Source organism: Pollicipes pollicipes, unplaced genomic scaffold (genome assembly GCF_011947565.3).
Source record: "Pollicipes pollicipes isolate AB1234 unplaced genomic scaffold, Ppol_2.1 Scaffold_6138;HRSCAF=7277_pilon_pilon_pilon, whole genome shotgun sequence".
Taxonomy (NCBI): Eukaryota; Metazoa; Arthropoda; class Thecostraca; order Pollicipedomorpha; family Pollicipedidae; genus Pollicipes; species Pollicipes pollicipes.
The window spans coordinates 23,589,750-23,610,925 of record NW_023596818.1 but is presented as its reverse complement, the minus strand read 5'-3'; the positions used below and the strand labels follow the sequence as shown (position 1 = coordinate 23,610,925).

Genomic DNA, 21,176 nt, shown 5'->3' with positions numbered 1-21,176 from the left:
TGTTGTCCCCTTGCATGTTGCCGCTGATTTGTCGATGCGGTGGGGGGGGGGGGGGGGGGGCGGAGGGGGGCACGGCACGTGACATTGACGTATCTGCCCTCCTCCAGCTCTCACGCGGTGACCGCCGACCTGTCTGTGGGGGACACGGCACGCGCGGCCCAGTTCTTCTTGGCTGACGGCGTGGTCGTGACGGGCGGCAGCACGGGCGAGCCGGCCAGCCCCGACCACGTGTCAGGTCAGTCCGTGGAGGCCGCCGATCCGGTCAGCAGCCCAGGCGGCCCGGTCAGTAGCCGAGTCACGCCCTGCTGGCCGCCGGCCTGATCAGCAGCATAGTCACGCCCTGCTGGCCGCCGGCCCGGTCAGTAGCCGAGTCACGCTCTGCTGGCCGCCGGCCCGGTCAGTAGCCCAGTCACGCCCTGCTGGCCGCCGGCCCGGTCAGTAGCCGAGTCACGCCCTGCTGGCCGCCGGCCCGGCCAGCAGCCTAGTCACGCCCTGCTGGCCGGCGTGCGGCCAGTAGCCGAGTCACGCCCTGCTGGCCGCCGGCCCGGCCAGCAGCCGAGTCACGCCCTGCTGGCCGCCGGCCGGCCAGCAGCCGAGTCACGCCCGCCATTGCTGGCCGGCGTGCGGGTCGTCCGAGGCACCTGGCATTGGCCGCGCCGGCGATTTCTTTTGCGATGCGAGCAAGGCGGGCAGGGTCATGAACAAGTTACACAGCTAGACGGGTAAATAATAGTGATTGAGATTGTTTACCATAGTGCATTGGTCAGGCAGCGGAGCGTTGCTGTAGCGGTGCACGCTTTCTTCGTTCGATAGGGTCCGACATTGTGCTGCTACGGTCGCAGTGGCCCTACTGTGCTGCGCTCGCGTAGAGGCACATTGTCTCGCACTTGCCCGCGCCAGCTGGGTGCCGCTGCCAGCGGCCGTGGCTGGCCGAGCTCTGGAGCCAAGTCGCGGTTAGCGCTTTCTCACCGGCGTTCCGTTGGCGTCACTGATTCGGGAAGCGACGAAAACACCGCTACCTCCCCCTCCCCCTGCCTCCTCTCCAGCCCACGGGCCCAGCGGCCGGCGGTGGAGGTGCCAGGCTGCGGCTGGCTTGGGCGACGGCTCTGGGCAGCGGCCGCGCGTGTCCGGCCTTGTCTTGTTTGTTTAAAGCGTCACCGTGCCGCTCGTCTGCGATGATTCAGATGTACGACCAGCGTCGGCGCGGCAGCCGGGCCGTTTGCAGGTCGGAGTGTTTGACCGTTCGGCGCCGTGTGCGGTGCAGCTGTCCGGTGGCCGGCTTCAGCCCTCTGACATGTCTTTGTGTCCGCTGCCAGACCAGCCGCTGTACGCCGTGCACTCTAAACGTTACACAGCTAGCCGCGTCACGGGTGGGCCGCTCCCCCCGCGCCATTTGGCTCTGTTGGGCGCGGCGTGAGCGTGGCCCCCCTCCCCGCCAGTTGACTGTTGGGTACGGTACGAGCGTGCCCCCCCCCCCCCCCTCCCCGCCAGTTGACTGTTGGGTGCGGCATGAGCGTGGCCTCACTTCCCCCCCCACCAGTTGACCCTGTTAGGTGCGGCATGAGCGTGACCCCGGACGGGGGTGATGTCTGCGCCGGCCGATCGGTCCCCAGCCGCCGCCGTCCCCGGCCGGTGGAGGTGCAGCTCGTTCCTCGCTGTTCCGGGGCGCGTGTCTGACTGGGCGCTGACCGCCGTCTGCCGCGACAGAGGTGCGCGCGGCCTGCGAGTTGCCCGTGCTGGTCGGCTCCGGTGTGACGGCGGAGAACGTGGCCTCGTTCGCCGCCGCCCACGGCCTCATCGTCGGCTCCGAGTTCAAGCACGACGCCAGGTGAGCCCCAGGCTGGGTGGGAGTGTTTGGGATGGGGGAGGGCAGGACATGACCTCTTGCTGGCGTTACTGCACTGTCTAGTGGCACATCCTGCTGATGGCCTGCGGGCGTCTGCCGCCGCGGCGTCAGAGGCGTGCCGTGCGTTGACGCTCTGCCGCCGGCAGGTGGAGTGAGCCGCTCTCCGAGAAGAGGATCCGCCGCTTCATGGAGGCCGTGCGCGCAGTTCGAGCGACCTCTTGAGCCCACCAGGTGGGTCCCTGGGCCGGCGGAGGGCAGGTGGCCGGCACGCTGCCTCAGCAGGCACGCTGTGCTGGTGCGCTTGCTACGCGTTCTCTCTCTACCTGCACGTACACGGCCGTCGTCTTTCACAGAAAGATGTATTATAAGCCAACAGCTCAGATGCGGTGCGCTAGTACCAACCTATCAAAATCGGTCGCGCTGAGGCGCTCGAGGCGCCCCCACCGGGCGGCCCCCGGCGGCGGGTACGGCACGGGTCGCGCCCGGCGGCCCCCTCAGAGCCTTGGCAGTGTTCGACATACAGGTCAACAACGCCGGACACGGTTGTAACACACCAATTGTCATTGCATAACAACTCACGATAAGCTTCGTCTACCGTCTACTTAGTCGATGATGCACGCTTAGCACACGTATTCCACACACTTTTTGTCGTTTTTCACGCGGTGTCATTTTTAGCATTTTCTCTTTTCCTGAGGACGAAGATCCTACTATGAACACACGTACCAGTGCATCTACGCTACTGACGTCGACCGTGGTGAAAGCCAGAGAGAGAAAGAGCGGCTGGGGGAAGCGGGCGTCCCGCCGGCCGAGTCGTCCGTACACTTGGCTTCTAGTCTACCTACACGTCGTCGATCAAGAGGGCCCAGCTGGATGAGTTCGCGCGGGGAGGCGGGAGGCGGGCGGGCGGGAGGATGGCCGGACCCAGCCCCCTCCCTCCCCTGCGTCATCCCTCCCCTCCCCTCCCCCGGAGGCAGTGGTGGCCGGCCCGAGTCGGGCGTTCGGTGCCGGGGCGCAGTGCTTCGGCGAGGCCGACGTGTCCGTGCCGGACGCGGGGTGAAGTAGCACGGGCGAGCAGGAAGCGAACACTTCCCAGTATTAACGTGCTGATGCCAGCGGGTCTACGCCACCAAACCCTCGGATCGGGGCTCGTCGTGTGGTTGACGTGAACAACCCAAATCGAAATATTGGGCAGGGGTAGATCTTGTAAGGCCAGTCCCATGTTCCGTAGATTAAACTGCCCCATAGGTTAATAACACATTGAACTTCTCCGTCGATGTAGCACCGATTCAGCGTACGCTAACTGCTGCAGAGACGTCGAAACCAGGTCACTAGGTGAGGTTATACTCTAGTGAGGTACAGCGGGGAACGCCAGGCTGCCAGGTGGGTTCGAACCCCTTGATTTAGCGCACACGGCCGCGGCGAGCGCCTTATCCAACCACACTTCGCCGCCCCCCCCCCCCCCCCCCAAAGAAGCCAATGCCTAAAACACGTAATGAGTTCCAGGTGCCGCTACCCAATTTCGGTGCTGTGCCAGCCCGTTCCGAAACCCGCCCCAATGTTCGAATGTGGAGGCGGAGCCGACTGCCGGGCGTCACCGGCCGTCCGCGGTGCGCCTGCGAAGGTCACTGACCTAGGTCACCGCGCCGAGCACCGGGGCAGGGTCAGCAGTGGGGCGAGGGCTGCGGCCGGCACGGGACGAGGCCCGCCGGACTGCCGGCGGCGGGGCGGGGACTCTGGCGCGACGGGCTGGCACCAGGCCTGAGTCGCGTCTGAGCCCCCAGCCCCGGCCCCGGCCCCGGCCCCGGCCCCGGCCCCGGCCCCGGCCCCGGCCCCGGCCCCCGCCCCCGCCCCCGCCCCCGCCCCCGCCCCCGCCCCAGGCGGAGCGGACGGCGGCGGGCCCGGCCGATCGCCGTCTGCCGCCCAGTGAGCTAGCTGGCCGTGCGGCCATCAGCACTTGCGGTTGTTGTTGGCGCCCGAGTGGCGGGTGCCGTAGTGGTGGCTGCGTCTCGGCCGCTGGCTGCCGGCCGCCTGCACCTGGCGCGCGCGGTTGCTGCGCTCCAGCACCGACGGGCGCAGCAGCTTCTGGGCGTTACGCGTCGCGTGCTGCTGGCGGGGGTGGCGGTCAGTGCCGAGGTCACAGGCACAGACAGTGACACAGACAGTGACACAGACACAGACAGGCGGTCAGTGCCGAGGTCACAGGCACAGACAGTGACACAGACAGTGACACAGACACAGACAGGCGGTCGGTGTCGAGGTCACAGACACAGCGGTCGTTACGGGCCTGGCTGTCGGGGCGCCATCCTCACGACTGTGCACCACATTCAGGGAGCGAGGGAGAGCGGTGCTGATGTGACTATGTTCTCTCTTGGTAGCTTTCGTGACATCTCCACCGGACAAAAGTGGGAGGGCTATTATGTGGACGGAGTAGGCGAGGGCAGGGCTGCTCACCTGCTGCGCCTGCTGCACGGCCCGCCGCTGCAGCTGCCCCGCCGGCATGGTCGGGCCCGCCGCGTGCGCCGGCCGGCGCGGCGCCGGCGCCGCCGCCGCTGCCGCCGCCGGCGGCGAGGGCGTGCGTAGCGCTGGCGCTGGCTCACGCAGTGCCGTTGCCGACGCCGGCGTCGGCCGGCAGCCGCGCACGTACACGGACATGGACGGATGTTCGATGAGAAGGTTCTCGAGGCTGGAGGCGGGCGGCAGCGGCGCCCGGCCGGTGGTGGCGAAGCAGGCCGGTGGTGTCAGCGTCCAGTTGTCGTCCACCGTCAGCTGGGAGGTGGGCGTGCTGGGGCTGGTGCTGCACGCCGGCGTGATGCGTGGCGAGGTGGCGGCGCTGGCCCCTGCAACGGCGTCCGCCCCGTGTTACGCCACCCTCTCGGGCATCAGCTCCCGACCGGGCGCCGGCCGGCGGCGGACGGTGCGGCGGCAGCGAGCCACGCGCCGCAGACGGCGCCGCGGACTCGGCCGGTGGCGACGGGGGGCGGACGCGTGGCATCGGTACCGACGGGGGGGGGGGGGCTGGGGTGTCGGCGCAGCTCAGCTGGCGGCACCGTGACCCGTTCGCGTGGCCAGCGGCGGACCTAGGACAAGCCTCATGTGCGGCGAGCCTCTCGTCGCCAGCGGCGCACCTGGGACCAGCCTCAGGTGCGGCGAGCCTCCCGCCAAGCGCGACGGACCCACCTTCGGCCACCATGACCCACTCGTCCAGTTCGGGATCTTCGAGGTGCAGCTCGCGGCATGGCGCGACCGGCTCGGCCGCTGCCGCCGCCGCCGCCGCCGGAGCCGGACTCTCGGCGCCGCCGAACAGGTAGCCGGTCAGCTGGCCCAGCATGGCTGCGAACAGATGACCGGTCAGGTGGACGGCACACGTGAACAGAGGGCAGGCCAGCGAGCGCAACAGTTTGTGGCAGACGGCGCTGGTGGGCGCATGCAGTACCGCCCTCAAGAGAGATGCACTCCAGTCGGCCGGTGGTGCGGTGTTAGTCGTGGGGTTGCAGGTGTTTTTATGTCGCGGGGGCAACGTGTTGCCAACTGCGAACTCCGGCGTACAGTTAGGTATGTATATGAGTTGCCTAGATCGGCGTAACAAATGTGGAACAGAGTCCCAACTTGTTCGAAAATGCAGCCTGGAGGCCCGGTTGTAACCGCCTCACGGCCCTCCCATTTGACGGCCTCGTCCGTTTCCTAAGGTCTGGAGAAGCACGTGCGGAGCTGGGTTGTGTCCGTGCCGCGGGACGCCGTTCCTTCCTAGACATCGGCGCGCCGGCACCGGCCGCGGGCCCGCCTCGCGGTCTCGAGCCTCCGGTCCGCCCCAAACCGGCGCCTATTGATTCCACCGCCGCCGCGGCGCCGGCCGGTTGCACCGCACCGCTCAACAGCAGGACGCACAGCGGCGGCCGCCAGCGGCCGGCGCCCGCCGCGCGCCGCCGGCTCCACGGCAGCCAGCCGGCGCCCACAAAGGGCGGCGCGAGCCGGCGGCGGCGGTCGGGCACCGGACGCCACGGCAGCCGCACACCGCCGTGTGCGGGCCGATCTGGTTGGCGGCATCGGACAGTGACATGCACGCAGGTGGTAGTAGGTGGCAGTCGGCAGGGTGGAAACGCTCAGAGCGTCGCGAGAAAGATCCGGCTCGGCTCGGCGAAAACAAAATCATTTGCGCTCACTCTGACGCGTAAAAATTGTGCCGTTCCGCCCTGACTCACGCGACGGGTTCGGCGTGGCCAGACGCATGTTTTTTATGTTGAAATGATGGGCGAAGCTGCCTTAGGCCGTAACGGAGTATATTGTGCAGTGAGAATCCCGTTGTCCGGCGTCTCCTGTGCTGAATGGACAATTTGAGCATCGGCATTTTTGTTTTGTTCTAGGAAGATATAAATTCACACGCTATTCTTGTATTCCCGTCCTTCGTTCTGAAGTGGCGTCAGTCTCTGGGCTGGCGCTGCGAAGCGCCTTGTGTGACGTCACGATGACGCCGTGACGTCACGACGGCGTCGCGCGGTGGCCAGCGGTGCGCGACGCGGCGCTGGAGCCGCAAGCGGCGGCGGCGGCGGCGTCTGTGGTGAGGGCGGACGCCGCCGCCCGTACGATGACGCTGCCGTGTGGGCGACGAACGCAAGCTCGCCGTCGACGACAGTCGCAGTCATGCAGAAGTCAGTGAGCTGGCCGAACGACTGGTTTTCGGGGATCGTGGCTGCGTGGCCGTCCGCTTCCGGATGCCGTCCCCCCCCCCCCCCCCCCGCCACCGGTTAGGCCCACAAGTCGCCGCGGACGTTTGTTAAGGCCGGAAGCGGACAGGGGTATGGGCAGACCAGGCGCCCCTGTTGCCTGCTCTGTTGCCTGCTCTGTTGCCGGGTCCACGTTTGGTGCTTTGCGTGCGTGGGCCGCGAGGGCTTTTTGAAGACGGGTGGAGCGTAAGTGTCTTATTATCGTCGTCAAATCCCTTGTGCTGCTTGTAACTTTGGGGGTGGGAGGCAGAGGAAGGCATAACCATTAACTTTCGATTGGATGATTATGAATTTAAAAAAGTGGTAGCAGTGGTAGTTTGCTACGATTTTTTGAAAGTCTTCCGCGTCTGGCAATGAGCATTTTCCATACGCCATAATGCGGTGGGCAAATGTTTGGATAGGTGTTTTGGTGACGCGCGTCACGCGTGTGACGCCCAAGTGTTGTCCTAGGCGCGCCTGTCCCGTCTGAGGGCGGGGCGTGGTTTGAGTCCCACCCAGCGGCAGCCGCGTCATGGTCTCCAGGTGAAGTCGAAAAGTATGTGTCTATCAATGTAGATATCGCTGTGTCGATATGCCTAGTCTATAGATAGCTGCTCATATATCTGTCTGATGTTCGCCAGACGTCTTAATGCTCGGAACAAGTTCTTATGCAGAATTTACCAAACTTAGAGCGAGCAAACCAAAACTTTTGACGATTTTCCTATCCCTCTAAAAAGGGCGTTATATGCTCCGGCAGTAGAATTAGTACCAGGGCGCATGACACTGAGCTTGTGACCAGATATCCCTTTTTGCCCCCGGGCTTTTTTGTTGCTGTCAGCTGACCCCCGTGCGATCGGTGTTACCAGTATGAAGAACTTTACACTCGCTGCCAGCAGCTCGCTGTCGATAGACAGCGACGTCTCACCGTATCAAGCTCGGACAGCAGCGTCACAGTGCGATGAGCTGTGCATTGCGTGATGACAGTTGGCTGCTGCCCCCTGGCAGCGCCCCGGCGTGCCGACCTAGGTCAGGGGCCGGCCGTGTACCCCCCCCCCCCCCCTCCCCTCCGTCCGTCCGGGGGCGTGTGATCGGCCCACCGTCAGTCAGACTGCGGGCGTCAGGCGGCCAGCCAGGGCCTGTCCCGGCCCGGCCCAGCGAGGCGAGGCCGCCGCGGCACCAGCTCAAGTCCCGACTGGTTTCGCAATGCGCCGCCTGCGTGGCCGTGAATCATCGGAGGCAATCAGCAGGCGGTGGAGGCGCGGCCCGCCGCGGACCGCGGGGCGACTGCGCGCGCCTGGGGGTCATTGCCCGGCCGGTGGGCGTGGTTCCGGCGCCCCGCCACCTGTTTTGGGTGTCACCCCTCCCCGCCCCCCCAGCAGTGGTGTGGGACGGGCCCGTGACCTTGACCGGGGCGAAGGGCAGGCGGACTACAGTGGCGACGGTGACGGCCGCAGAGCTGCCCCGCCAGCCAGTCAGCCCCGCTCTGGGCCGTGCCGTCGGCGGGACGCTGACCGGGTATCGGAGCGCGCCGCGGCCACCGGCCGGCTGACCTTGACTCCCGGCCTGCATGCAACGGCCGTCCTCCGCTCCGGGCCGGTATAAATATACCCGCTGGCACACACACCTGTCGGCTGGTGGGCCGGCTGCGGCGCGCTCCAAGGTCAGGCTGCGCTCCGAAACACTCGGCCGTCAGCTGTCTCCTGCGCCGTTTTTGTTTTCGGCGTATAGGCCGCGACGCTATTTGGAGCGGGTGGGTTTTTGTTAAGTTTTTTTGGCGCGTCGGCGCCTGGGAACAGAGCGTGCATCGGACTGGGTTGTGGAAGGACGGGTAGGCACAGGGATTTATCGGTTACGAAGGAAAGGCTCGGGTTTAATGGATGTCATATGGGGAATAACACCCGCTTCGCACGCGTTGCTTCGCTACAACAGGGGGAAGGGGAAGCCCCCCCCCCCCCCCCTCTGCCTCGTCCCACACGCACCGCTGGCCTGGGACACCTGCCTGTCATCGGATATTGTACGACGTTTGTTGACCAGATTTTCCCAACGCATTACTTTCCTTAAGTCCGAATCCCAGTTTCAAATACCACGTGAGCGCTTTGCGGTTCTCCGGAATATCTGCTGTTTGTTATGTGGGCGTCGCACATCTTCAACCGCGCCAGTTTAGGTTACCGCGAGCGTGAAAATCTGGTCGGAATGTCACGTCGAGATGTCCGCCTAGCATCAGCTTGCGAGAATTGTATTCAAAGCCAAGACGTTGCGATAAACGTCACCGAGAAGGTTTCCAAACAAAATCCATAATCAATGGCGCGGTTCACTTTGTGTTGCCAGCGGTCTGCGTTCTGTTCCCCACGTCATCCGCCTTTTACTATTCATTTCAGCGTTCAACCAACCATACGCGAGATACGTGCAGACCTCGAACTTGGTACCCGGATTCATGATGTAATATGACTCATATATACTAAAGCGAGGTACCACCCACGCATGTACTGGGAACAAAGAAACCGTGCTAAGCATCTTTACTTTGGACTCCGCGACATGCAGGGCAGCTATTACGTACCTGCTTGGTAGAAAGACGAACCGGTTGAATTGTGCTATCTTCGTAAGCTATATGCTGCGTTGCAAAGTGGGTGTATCACCTTGGAATTGTGTCGTTGAGTGAAAACTGGCCCCTCTGCCTCTGTTTACGTCCCCTCTGACGTCATCCCTTCTGGTACGAGGGCGTCGCTGATTGGATGTGGTTCTCGTTCGCTCCGCCCTCCTGAGGAGAGCCTGTGACGCACATCGATTTGTAACGGGCGTTTGGCATCGCTCCAAAATGCCAATAACGGCGAGTTCTCAAACTGTATCGTCATTTTTAGCGTAAGGATAATGAAACATGTGTGACAGATCAGATTTGAGGGAATTGCTGTGGAATTGGCGATGTTCAGTACATCTTGTAACATCGGTATGACTTCAAGGCTACTTGTAATCAGCTGGTCCGAAAGGGGCCTGAACTTTGTCCTCGACTCATATGCGCTTCGAGGCGAGTAAGGTGGCCAAAACGGTAGGCGTTCAAAGCTTAAAATGAATCCTCGGAAACATGTAGTTAATTACCGTTACAAATTGATATACTTTCGATTAGTTGTAATTTACGCAGTATAAGTCATGTTTCACAAGAAACTGTGACTTGTTAATAGAAGTATGTGATTTTCACAACTTTAATCAGTATGTTTAGAAATGTGACGGATAGGATAGTAGCGAAAACTAACAAGGTATGTTGTAGTCTGGAACCCAGACCGTGAGACTGAACGTTCATCGGCGTCCTCATGGTTTGTAGCGCAAGAGAATGTCTTGGCCCCAACGCTCTGTTAGCAGTTCTGCTCGGATGGCAGCCAAGTGGGGTCAAGAAAGCTCTTGTAGAGAAGGAGTTTTTTCTGATCTGTGCTAACTGGCACTGTTTTAAGGTTCGGGGAGCGTTGGCATTCGGCTGGAAAAATCTGCCTTCTGAATACAACGTCTGAATCCGCCTATTGGTACTGGCGCTTTTGGTCCGAAGGACCTGCGCCACCTTCAGGCGGAAGTATGGTCCGAATTTGCCAAAAGGTACAGGCGCCTTTAGTCCCACGGACCTTTGTTGCAATTAGGGATAGTGCCGTCCGAAAGTTGATAACTTGGCGACGCCACGGATCAATAGGGTGTAATTCGTTCCCTGTTTATATATTCGTTCAGTCCTAGCCCTTCTTTAAAACGGTAACCAGGCAATACGGTAAAACGGTAACCAAGTAATATGGGTGAAATTTGGTATGCGATGTTTGGGATCTTGTTTGTAACTGATGTGATGTTGTAACGAATCTTTGGTAGAGTACCTGTTTTTGGGCGAATCAGTTCTAGTAAATGTGGTGTTCTGTGATTGTGGATGAAATTACGACTTAAGCCCCACAGCATTGTAATATTAAGTGAGATTGCAGTCTCATGACAACATTTTTGTTCTTATCACGGGTGAGGTTCATTAGCAAAGCTTGGCTGTGAATGTCATGGGCCGGCACCAGCCATGGGCGATGTCGCATCCCATTGGAGGGGGAATGGCGAATTCCGCAAAATGTGTGTAAAATTAAGATCACGGTTCGGATGTTGGGTGGAAAGATAAGACGCACATTGCCCCCTTCCCCTCCCTTCTGCTCCTCATCTTGCCTGACTGCCGTGATTTTGACCAGTCTTTACGAGATGGCGACCGCCCAGTGCACCTAGTGCGCCGCTCAACAGCTAAGAGACTTGTATGTCAGAACAAGCTCGAAAACGCGGGACGTGAGACACGCAGTGTGCATGAGGCGTGCACCGACACACCTAGCTTCGCCTTCTCCCGTCACGATGGACGCGTCATTCGGCCGCCGCAGCGCGCCGTGGCGGGCGCGGTTTTGGCCAGTGACGGCGGTGATCTGATCCGGAGTGGCCACGGCTGACGGTGCCGACCGACCGAGCGCGCATGGAGGTGGGGATCAGGCGGCCGTCTTCCGGCGTCGCGAGACACTGAGGAGGGGGTCGCGCTGGTGGGATAGCGTGGTGTCACGTGGTGAATACTGAGACACGTGAAGTGTGGTCCTCAGACGGGGGTCGGCCCACAGCCGGGGGTGTTACGCGGTGAGTACTGAGACACGTGAAGTGTGGTCCTCAGACGGAGGCCGGTACGCAGCCGGGGTGACACGTGGTGAGTACTGAGACACGTGAAGCGTGGTCCTCAGACGGAGGCCGGTACGCAGCCGGGGTGACACGTGGTGAGTACTGAGACACGTGAAGTGTGGTCCTCAGACAGAGGCCGGTACGCAGCCGGGGGTGTTACGCGGTGAGTACTGAGACACGTGAAGTGTGGTCCTCAGACGGAGGCCGGTTCGCAGCCGGGGTGACACGTGGTGAGTACTGAGACACGTGAAGTGTGGTCCTCAGACGGAGGCCGGTACGCAGCCGGGGGTGTTACGCGGTGAGTACTGAGACACGTGAAGTGTGGTCCTCAGACGGAGGCCGGTTCGCAGCCGGGGTGACACGTGGTGAGTACTGAGACACGTGAAATGTGGTCCTCAGACGGGGGTCGGCACACAGCCGGAGTATCACGTAGTTAGTACTTAAGTTGTGGAGGTAAACGCCGCGCTGTGAAATGCCATTCTGTGTTCGAGTTTTCACAATAAACAATGGATCACAGGATCCGACATTGTCCGCAGCTGAGCAGGCTGTTGGGGCCCTACAGCCTGGTGAAGGGCCTTCACGCAGCAGAAACCCCATTCGCAGAGGGTTTCCTGTACAATCTGACGTCACTGGAGATGTGCCGTGCGATCCCGTCAGACGGACGAGGCGCCACCCTGCCTGGCCCCTTGATCCTTGGAGCCATTTGCAAATGGCAGTGTCGGTCTTCTTTACCCTTGCAAATGGCGGCGTCGCTCTTCTTTACTCTTGCAAATGGCAGCGTTGCTCTTTTTTATCCTTGTCGCTGTAGTTGCCGGATTCGTCTTAATAGCCCATGAACAATGACGAATCAACAGCCCGTGCTAGTGAATTTCTACTCGGTGCAGGATTGTCCTGAAGAGGGGCCGACTGAACAATTACAGGTTAGGAGCTGTACCCAACATCGACAGGAGAGATCAGTTGCATTCATAATATAATTCCAAATATGAGAAATTGCCGGAGCACTTCCTCATGCTGGGTTGCCACCACACAGGGCAGCAGACAAAAAAAAAAACTACTGAGATCTATTGAAATGCTGAATCATGTCACTGTTCGTACTTTTTAGGATCATACCCGTGAACAAGCGGCCATACATGAAAGGTATATTGCTTGCCGCAATGGCTTACGGTGCTGTTCGCGGGCAGTTCCCTTGGGAGCAGATATTGTTTTGGGCTCGGAGGTGTCTGCTAATTACTGGATCTGATAGAACGGTCTGTTTAGCCATGTGTAACTGGAAATTACGCGGCGGAAAATAAGTACACATTGTTTTTTTTTTCAAAAGTGAGTGACGAAGCTAATCGGACGCTTTCGAGATCGAAATAAAGCTCCGTAGTGCATGGAATACACCATGAGAAGCCCAATCGCCGCCGTTAGTGCTGGACGTCTACTGGCGCCGTAGAACTACGCTCAGCCGGATGCAGTGCCACCGCAGAGATAGTTCGTGACCGGCAGTACATGACGGGTAAAGCCCCGGCCGTGGAAAGGGCGGTACATGGCCTGGTTTTGCCCGCAGACCGGCTATGAATGACATCCAATAACGTAGTGCCGCAAGGGGGCGCTCGCTTTTTAGTAGCATCGAATGCAACTTTTGCATCGCTTTCAGAGCAACAGTTACAGTCTGTGTAGAGGGGCCTGATAATAGCGATGGGTTTTGCTTCTGTTCGTCCCAGTTTTCGTGCAGTTCGGCGTTGGTACCAAATTATGCCACTTGTGGACAAAACCATGATGTAAGGCGTTGCAGTCTCCTTCAGCCATGAGGCGTCGGCCCCTATCATCAGGTGGCGGCCAGTGGACGGGCAAAAGCGATAGCATTTCTAAAATGAGTACCTCTGAACGCTTTAGGATGGCAGTTAGTACGTTTGGAAGGTGATACCTGAGTATGTTTGACCTGGGCAATTGTTGGACTTATCATAGGAACGCGTTAGCATTCCTATGATATTAGCACAGCACCGCGAGCAGGTGCTGGAATTTGGTAGTGGAGCTAGACAAGTAAAGGTAGAGTGTCCATGTCTGTGTTACTGTTGCTGTTTATCTGTTCAAAGGACAACCTCAAAATTATATAGGTAAATTATACCCCCGATCCTAATTTGTAAACGGTACGAATTGATTTTGGAATACTTTCGGAAGCATTATTTCACTATGGCTGTTCGTGCGCACCAGGCGGCTGTCGCCCGATGTCAGCTGCGCCTCCCACTTTGATGGAAAGTGAAACCTCGGCCGTCGTTGTTCTTGCTCCTAACTTTGCGAGCACGCAGGCTCAAAACTTGTTATGCCATTTGTTCCACATGCTGATTCGGATCGGGGATGGACGTCCTTGTTTGTGTTGGCGCTTTTTCATGTCTGACTCCGTTTGGATCGGCCCTATTGGCAATTACGGAAGCGTATCTATCGCCTTTCCGGGCAAGGACTCTGTGGGTAGGACACCAGGGGCACATATGTCCCGGTCGAGGGCTAAAGTGAATGATTATTCCGTTACAGCGTGGGCTCCCTGCTTGGTGCCGTGCCGGCGGAACTGGGATTCAGTCATACCTTGGTCTCCTGCCTGACGCACGAGTCCCAGCGGGGTCCCTGCCGGGTGCCGTGCCGGCGAAGCTGGGGTTCAGTCATGCCTTGGTCTCCTGCCTGACGCCGGAGTCCCGGCGGGGTCCCTGCCGGGTGCCGTGCCGGCGAAGCTGGGGTTCAGTCATACCTTGGTTTCATCCCTGACGCCGGAGTCCCAGCATGGTCCCTGCCGGGTGCCGTGCCGGCGAAGCTGGGGTTCAGTCATACCTTGGTTTCATCCCTGACGCCGGAGTCCCAGCAGGATCCCTGCCGGGTGCCGTGCCGGCGAGGCTGGGGTTCAGTCATACCTTGGTTTCATCCCTGACGCCGGAGTCTCGGCGGGGTCCCTGCCGGGTGCCGTGCCGGCGAAGCTGGGGTTCAGTCATACGTTGGTCGCCTGCCTGACGCCGGAGTCTCAGCGGGGTCCCCGCTGGGTGCCGTGCCGGCGAAGCTGGGGTTCAGTCATACGTTGGTCGCCTGCCTGACGCCGGAGTCTCGGCGGGGTCCCTGCCGGGTGCCGTGCCGGCGAAGCTGGGGCTCAGTCATACTTTGGTCGCCTGCCTGACGCTGGAGTCCCAGCGAGGTCCCCGCTGGGTGCCGTGCCGCCGAAGCTGGGGTTCAGTCATACCTTGATCTCATCCCTGACGCCGGAGTCCCGCTGACCCGGGCAGTTGGCCCCGGATCGGCGCAGGAGCCCTCATTGGCACAAAAAGGTGCGTGATCGCGGCGGGTGTCCAATAATTGACAAAGAGACCCACGCTCAGCATAACTAGCCCCTGGCTGAAATGGATGGACGGCTCCCCGTTCTGCACAGGGATCCCAGGCTGTTACTGGGCCTCCCATTGTCTCATTGTGGATTCCCATAGTAAACTTTCATGTCCGCCTGCCTTGTCAGAGGGCCTCGACCAACAGAAGAGGCCCTCTAGCGTTGGGGGGTCCCTGACCCTGCTCAGCAAACGTTCCCCTGGCGGACTCGGGGTCCTTTGCCAATATAGGATCCTTGTTAGGCATTGTGGTTCCTGGACCGACACAGCGAGCCCCCTCATGGACTGAGGGCCCGACCTTATTATCGCTGCTGGGGAAACGGGTCCAGACTCCCTGACCTGACGCTGGAGTAATTTGGCGGTGAATCTGGCGCGCGTCACGGTCCTTAAGCCTCCACCACAGGGTTGTAGGTTAAGGTCTTGGGGGCTGAGCGAGAAAAAAATCAGCGGGAAAAAAGGAAAGGATAAAGGATTGTCGAAGCCAGGTTTCGGCGGTCGACTTCGGACGATGTGATTTGTTGTGTGTTCACATGTGATGGGGGTTCACATGTTGCTGGGCGCGTGCAGCCTCGCAAGTAAAGAGTAAGTTTATTTACGTGACTATTAATGGCTACCACGGGATCCCCTGGCTGTTAGCGGTGAGGCGGGCTGCAGGACGCAGCCCACCACTCGCGTCAGGCATGTTCGGCACGGCTAGTGTCGTTTTGGTGGTCATTGTCGGGCCATTGTCGCTATTGGTTTAGTCGCCACGTGTCGCTCGTTAGGTTTTCGTGTTTTTCCATCGGTTTCCATTCCATAATTTCTCCATTAAGTACCTAAACATACTTCCCAATGCGTCACTGCTTGATTGCGTAATCGTACCCTTTACAACATTGGTTGAGAGCCAATTGACTGCCGTTATGTCTGTAAATCATCCGCTCACTAACGCCGGATATGAACGATTCGACGGTCTTATTTCTTGGCCTTGATCGCCGTATGGCCAATAGAGTGAAAGGATTTCAATGACGTTAATGTGGGGTCGTGGTTGCCTTGTGGCCCTGAAATGGACTGCACATGATAATCTGTACATCTTCGCGGGCGTGTAGGTCAGAAACTAGAGGGGTTTAGTTCTTATGAAAGGCAGGGCTGTGAACTCACCAAATAATTTTCTGGATGATTATTTCAATTTAAAACCTTTACAATTGGTGGTTTCCTAAACTCTCCCTTAAATCTTCTAATTAAGATCATGCATCATGCAGGAAAAACGGAATATTCAAAATAAGCGTGGTACGAACCCGAACTTTACGTGTGACTACCTCAGTCAGCCGCACTCACCTAGGCATGACATGGAATATTTCATTTTCTTTGTTCCTTTTACTTGTGAAATAATCAGAAGAAGCCTGCTTTGCAGTTTATATAATTTTCGGGCGGGGCGGCGCCACGCATTTTGAATTTGGGGTAGAATTTCCAAGGGGGGCGTCCTGGACAAAATGAGCCACCTGGGCCGTGTAATATTGAAAGGGAAGTGGTGCCGGTGGCATGTGTTCCTTTATGTTCCTTTATCAAACAGCTACATGCATCATACCCAAGTCAATGTCGGTAATAGAAAACGGAATGGGGCTCTCGAATTATCCAACAAAGGGTCTCGGTAACCTTAAACAGGACCTACCGATGCAGAGAGGTGCTCTTATCTAGAACAGGACGCCTCCGGATCACAGAGGAGCCTCCAGTTCTGGCCAAGGGCCTCGTTTTCACAAAACAGGGCATCCTGATTCCGAACCCTGACTATATGACGCATGAAAGGCCCCCTGTTCCAGACATGGGGCCTCCTGGATAGAGAGGGTGCCAGCTGACCCAGCACAGGGTCTCGCGGTTGATAATGGGGCCTCCCGATCCAGCAAATGACTCCCTTAATACAACATGATGCCTTCTGATCCAGACCTGGACTACCTTATTGCTCATGAAGGTGGCCCTTACAAACGTGACCTTATGGTCCTGAAAGCGGTCCTCTTGATGTGGAAAGTAGTCTTCTGAGCCACATTTGTTGCTCTCCAGCTCAGTTCTTAGGGGCTCCTTGATCTGGGTTTTTAAAAGCTTTTAGTTTTGGAAAGAGCTCTCCATTTTGTTTTTTTTTGGGGGGGGGCAATATATACCCTTATTAATATACCCTTGTCTCTGCCTGCTGGCAGGGGGGCAACTTAACCTTCTGTTCCCCCCCCCCCCCCTCCATGCTGCGCGGTCCCTGTACGCACGTACTCTATGAGTTATTCGCACGCTCCTCGACGATGACCAAGGATCGACAGGGTATCTTCAGTGAACAAGTATGGGCTCAGTGAGCTGTGGCTGACGTCAGCGGGACCTGTTCGGTGCTGACGGCGGGCAGTCCCTGGCCGGTTCCCCGGCGGGGGACTCTCCGCCGGGGTTACGTGCCGGGCTTACGTTTGTCATCCCGCTCGAGGTCGTCGGTAAGGCGGCTCTCGCAGGGTAGGCACGGGAGCGCTGCCGGCCAGCGGCGACGGGAGCCAGGACTGTCACCGGCAGGGTAGGCACGGGAGCTCTGCCGGCCAGCGGCGACGAGAGCCAGGACTGTCACCGGCAGGGTGGGCACGGGAGCGCTGCCGGCCGACGGGACCCAGGACTATCACCGGCAGGGTAGGCATGGGAGCGCTGCCGGCCAGCGGCGACGAGAGCCAGGACTGTCACCGGCAGGGTAGGCACGGGAGCGCCGCCGGCCGACGGGAGCCAGGACTGTCACCGGCAGAGTAGGCATGGGAGCGCTGCCGGCCAGCGGCGACGGGAGCCGGGGCTGTCACCGGCAGGGTAGGCACGGGAGCGCTGCCGGCTGACGTGAGCCGAGGCTGTCATCGGCAGTGTAGGCACGGGAGCGCTGCCGGCCAGCGGCGACGAGAGCCAGGACTGTCACCGGCAGGGTAGGCATGGGAGCGCTGCCGGCCAGTGGCGACGGGAGCCGGGGCTGTCACCGGCAGGGTAGGCACGGTAGCGCTGCCGGCCGACGGGAGCCGGGGCTGTCACCGGCAGTGTAGGCACGAGAGCGCTGCCGGCCAGCGGCGACGGGAGCCGGGGCTGTCACCGGCAGGGTAGGCACGGGAGCGCTGCCGGCCAGCGGCGGCGGGAGCCGGGGCTGTCACCGGCAGGGTAGGCACGGAAGCGCTGCCGGCCAGCGGCGGCGGGAGCCGGGGCTGTCACCGGCAGGGTAGGCACGGGAGCGCTGCCGGCTAGCGGCGACGGGAGCCAGAGCTGTCACCGGCAGGGTAGGCACGGGAGCGCTGCCGGCCAGCGGCGACGGGGGCCAGAGCTGTCACCGGCAGGGTAGGCACGGGAGCGCTGCCGGCCAGCGGCGACGGGAGCCAGAGCTGTCACCGCCTCAAACCCGACACAAGTGCAGACACGTCTGTTTCAGCATTCTCCCGCGGCGTTCCTTGCTTTCCATGCCGGTTCTTGCACACCGTGGCTCGAAGGTAGCCTTGTTTCTCTGTCAAAAGTTATGGTTGACGTTTGTTTGAGGTGTCTGTATAGCAACGCTTGCTTGAACGAGGACACCGGTGGTCAAATGAGCGTTAGCGATGACCAGAAGGGGTTCTACGAATAAAGAGGATTGCTGAAAACATCGGCTTGCCAATGCTTTAGTGGCATGTCGGTAGATGAGATGCAGTCTGGAGCAATTTCGGCAATAGGGTTTTTTGTCCATAAGCGTAAGGGTTAAGCGACGAATTAATGCGGTAATTGCTGACTGTTTTTGTAGGAACCTAGTAATGACCAATGGTGTCGATTGCAACGCGCAGTCGTATCGGGCGAATTGGTATTTGTTTGTGTATTTGACATCAGCTGACATTTCACGTACATACGTGGCTATTGCGTGTCCCTAGTCAGAGGGATAAAACATAAAAGAAGGGAAAGTGATGAGGGTAAAAACCGCCTGTACGCCCAAACAGAATGAAAATACCCCATCGTGCAGAAAAGAACCTAGCAGCGCGCTTAAAGCCTCTTGAATTCGGTCGTCGGACGTCCACAGGCAACTCACCAATGAGAGGCGCCGCTTGGTATGCAAAGGACCGCTGTCCTGCCGACGTCCGTACCGCCGGGGGACACAGGTAATAGTCCATGCGGGTAGTTCGGTCACTGGTCCGCGCGTCAGCGATGTATGAAGCAAACAGGCTGGACCCTCAGGCTCACCTCGCTCACTGGCTTTGTGCGCAGTGATAACAGTTTGTACGTCACACATTCGGCCAGGCGTGGCAAAGTGCAGGTCATCCTGCGCATGAGACACGTGAGCATTCTTTCGTAGGCCAGCTACTACTCTGGTAACAAAGTTAACTATATTAAGCAGTCTGACCTCGTTAACAGCTGACCTCTGGCCATGAACCGGAATGTAGTAGTAACTTCGCGCGAGGTGGCGAGACCGTGCACTATGGTCAGCAGCACTCGCTGCGGGAGGGAATGTCTGAGGTGTCTGAGGCCGATCAGGACGCCGATGCTCTTTTTTACTACATCACTGATGTGTGCGTCCCAGATCAGGTGGCGGTCAAGTAGCACACCCAACTTTTTACGGTCAAGCTCCCCCGAACGATCTCCCCGCCGACCCGTACGCTGACACGGAAAAGTCCGCGAGTGTTCTGTCGGGTGCCAAGGAGGAGTTCGGTTTTGGATGTGTTGAACTTGAGACTGTGGGCACGGAACCACGATGCTAGGGAGGACAGGAATGTTTCCATACGTTGGAAGAGGGAAGGAAGGTTGCGTTTGACATCGGATATGAGGATTTCTGTCGTCAGCGTACTGGTCATATGAGCGTCCGGCGCGTGCAGGCCGAGGTCGTTGGCGAAGATTGTGAATAACGGAGGACGGGGGCTGATCCTTGGAAGACTCCCATGGTATTGGGGAGGGGATTGGAGACCACTTTGTCACCAAGAGAGGAAGACTGACTGGAAATGGCCAGTAAGATAGGAGGAGAACCAAGCGGGGCCAGTATCATATAGCTGGAACTTGGAAAGTAGTTGAGCGTGAGGAGTGGCGTCAAAACATTTACTGAGATCCAAGAGGCACGGAAGTGAAAGATGACCACGATCCTTATTGAAAAGATGCGGTTGGTCACGATGAGCAGAACAGTCCCGGTGGAATGGCGGGGACGGAAACCATGCTGGGACGAGGACAGAGTGAGTTAGGGAGTGTTTCCAGGAATTGGGAAAATTGCAGGAGGTGAGGCAGGTGTTGATAACGACGTCAGGTGACTGTCCGAGACCAGTCAGGTTGGCTGCAACACGGGGATCGTCAGACAACATGATTATTCATCTCGTCCGGGGTCGCGGCTGGTAGGTTGCGAGCACTGCTCTTTTTCCCCGCCAACTTCGGGTGAATAATGCGTTGCAGAGAACTGCTCCCCTGCGCATACAGACTCTCCTCGATATCCAACCGGCAGTCACGCCTGATCGCCGACCTCAGTCTCCGGTCCAGTTCGCCGAAAGCCGGCGATCTCCCCTCGCGACGCAATAGGGAGCTGTGCCTTTGCTGTGACATGAGGTAAAAGGTCACCGTTATGACAGCTTGTGCGCCTGGATTCCTTCATGCCATTAGTTGGATCGGAGCGTGTTTGTCGATGATTGGTGTAAGACGGTCAAGCAACTTGGACCACATATTAGTGACTAATGAGCGCCTAAAAACACCGGACCAGTTGATATGGTACAAATCACTAGGCAAACAAACATAGTCAACCAGTTCCAGTAGTCGAGTATGGAAACGGGGAGGCTTGACACAACACTTTGGCAAAATTAAGAGCGTGCGAACAAAATGGTGAGCGCAAAAGCACCGTGGAAAGCTCCAAAACGTTATCGTCATTGAAAATGACCACGTTTAAAAGTGACCCGAAGAAAATTCAGCTCTGACAAACTGATTCAGATCAAGCGATCGGGGCATCTTATTGAACCGGTCCTTCGTAACGGTACTAGCAGGGTCCAGTAACTTACAATTTAAATCACCCATGGTGACGATCATTCGGGATGCTGAGCAAGTACTCGGGTAGATCGCAATCACATGTAAATGACGTGATAAATAGTGATGCGTTTAGTCGGATGGCGTTACAAAGACTGGAGATTATGTCCGTTTCCGCCATTGGCTGCGTTCTGTACGCCTCCATGGGCTGTACCACCTACTTCTATTGCTGCTCCTATCCTATTAGGGCTTGCACTGATGCTGATCGCGCATGTGCCTCACCTCCGAAATAGCAGTAAATTGCGTCAGTAGGGTCGCGTGTACTATGAAGAATGGGCCGATGCAGATTGTTGCTTTTGTTACTACGAGGCTTGTCTGGCGGCGGTACATGTACTGCCCAATCGAACTGGGCCTTCCGCCCATGTGTAGCCGCGGAGCGCTGTTTCCGTCGCCAACGATGGCAGTGATGAGTGACGATATCCCGCGGTGCTTCCCGTGCCAGCGTTTGATCGCTGTTTGTCTCTGATCGGATGGCGACAGCCTTTTTGAGGCGCTCAGGTGGCACGCTGTGCGTCAGTTCACGCCCCTCCGTCTGTCCGGCAGCTGTCTCCGGCCGCTGCCCTCACGCCGCCCGGTCAGCTGCCGTCCGTCCTGACGCCGCCGCCATGCCGCTCGACCGGCACGACTGTCTGGCGCTGCTAGCGCAGCTGG

The 21,176-nt window shown here is 59.0% G+C and overlaps 2 protein-coding genes across 2 annotated transcripts in view; one reads left to right on the top strand and one right to left on the bottom strand.

Moving 5' to 3' along the window:
* Positions 1-21,176, top strand: part of LOC119105482 (uncharacterized protein F13E9.13, mitochondrial-like) — a 26,708-nt gene extending 5,532 nt beyond the window's left edge. Inside the window, 4 exon segments of the mRNA XM_037228948.1 lie at positions 108-235; positions 1,708-1,828; positions 1,993-2,077; positions 21,069-21,176. Coding sequence (XP_037084843.1) covers positions 108-235; positions 1,708-1,828; positions 1,993-2,068 — 325 coding nt within the window. The 3' untranslated portion in view covers positions 2,069-2,077; positions 21,069-21,176.
* TP53INP (Tumor protein p53 inducible nuclear protein) lies at positions 3,794-9,316 on the bottom strand. The gene is made up of 4 exons (XM_037228947.1): positions 9,104-9,316; positions 5,024-5,176; positions 4,430-4,683; positions 3,794-3,949 (listed from the first exon to the last, which is right to left on the bottom strand). Exons 2-4 carry the CDS (start codon positions 5,172-5,174, stop codon positions 3,794-3,796), a joined length of 561 nt encoding a protein of 186 aa, XP_037084842.1. The 5' UTR covers positions 5,175-5,176; positions 9,104-9,316.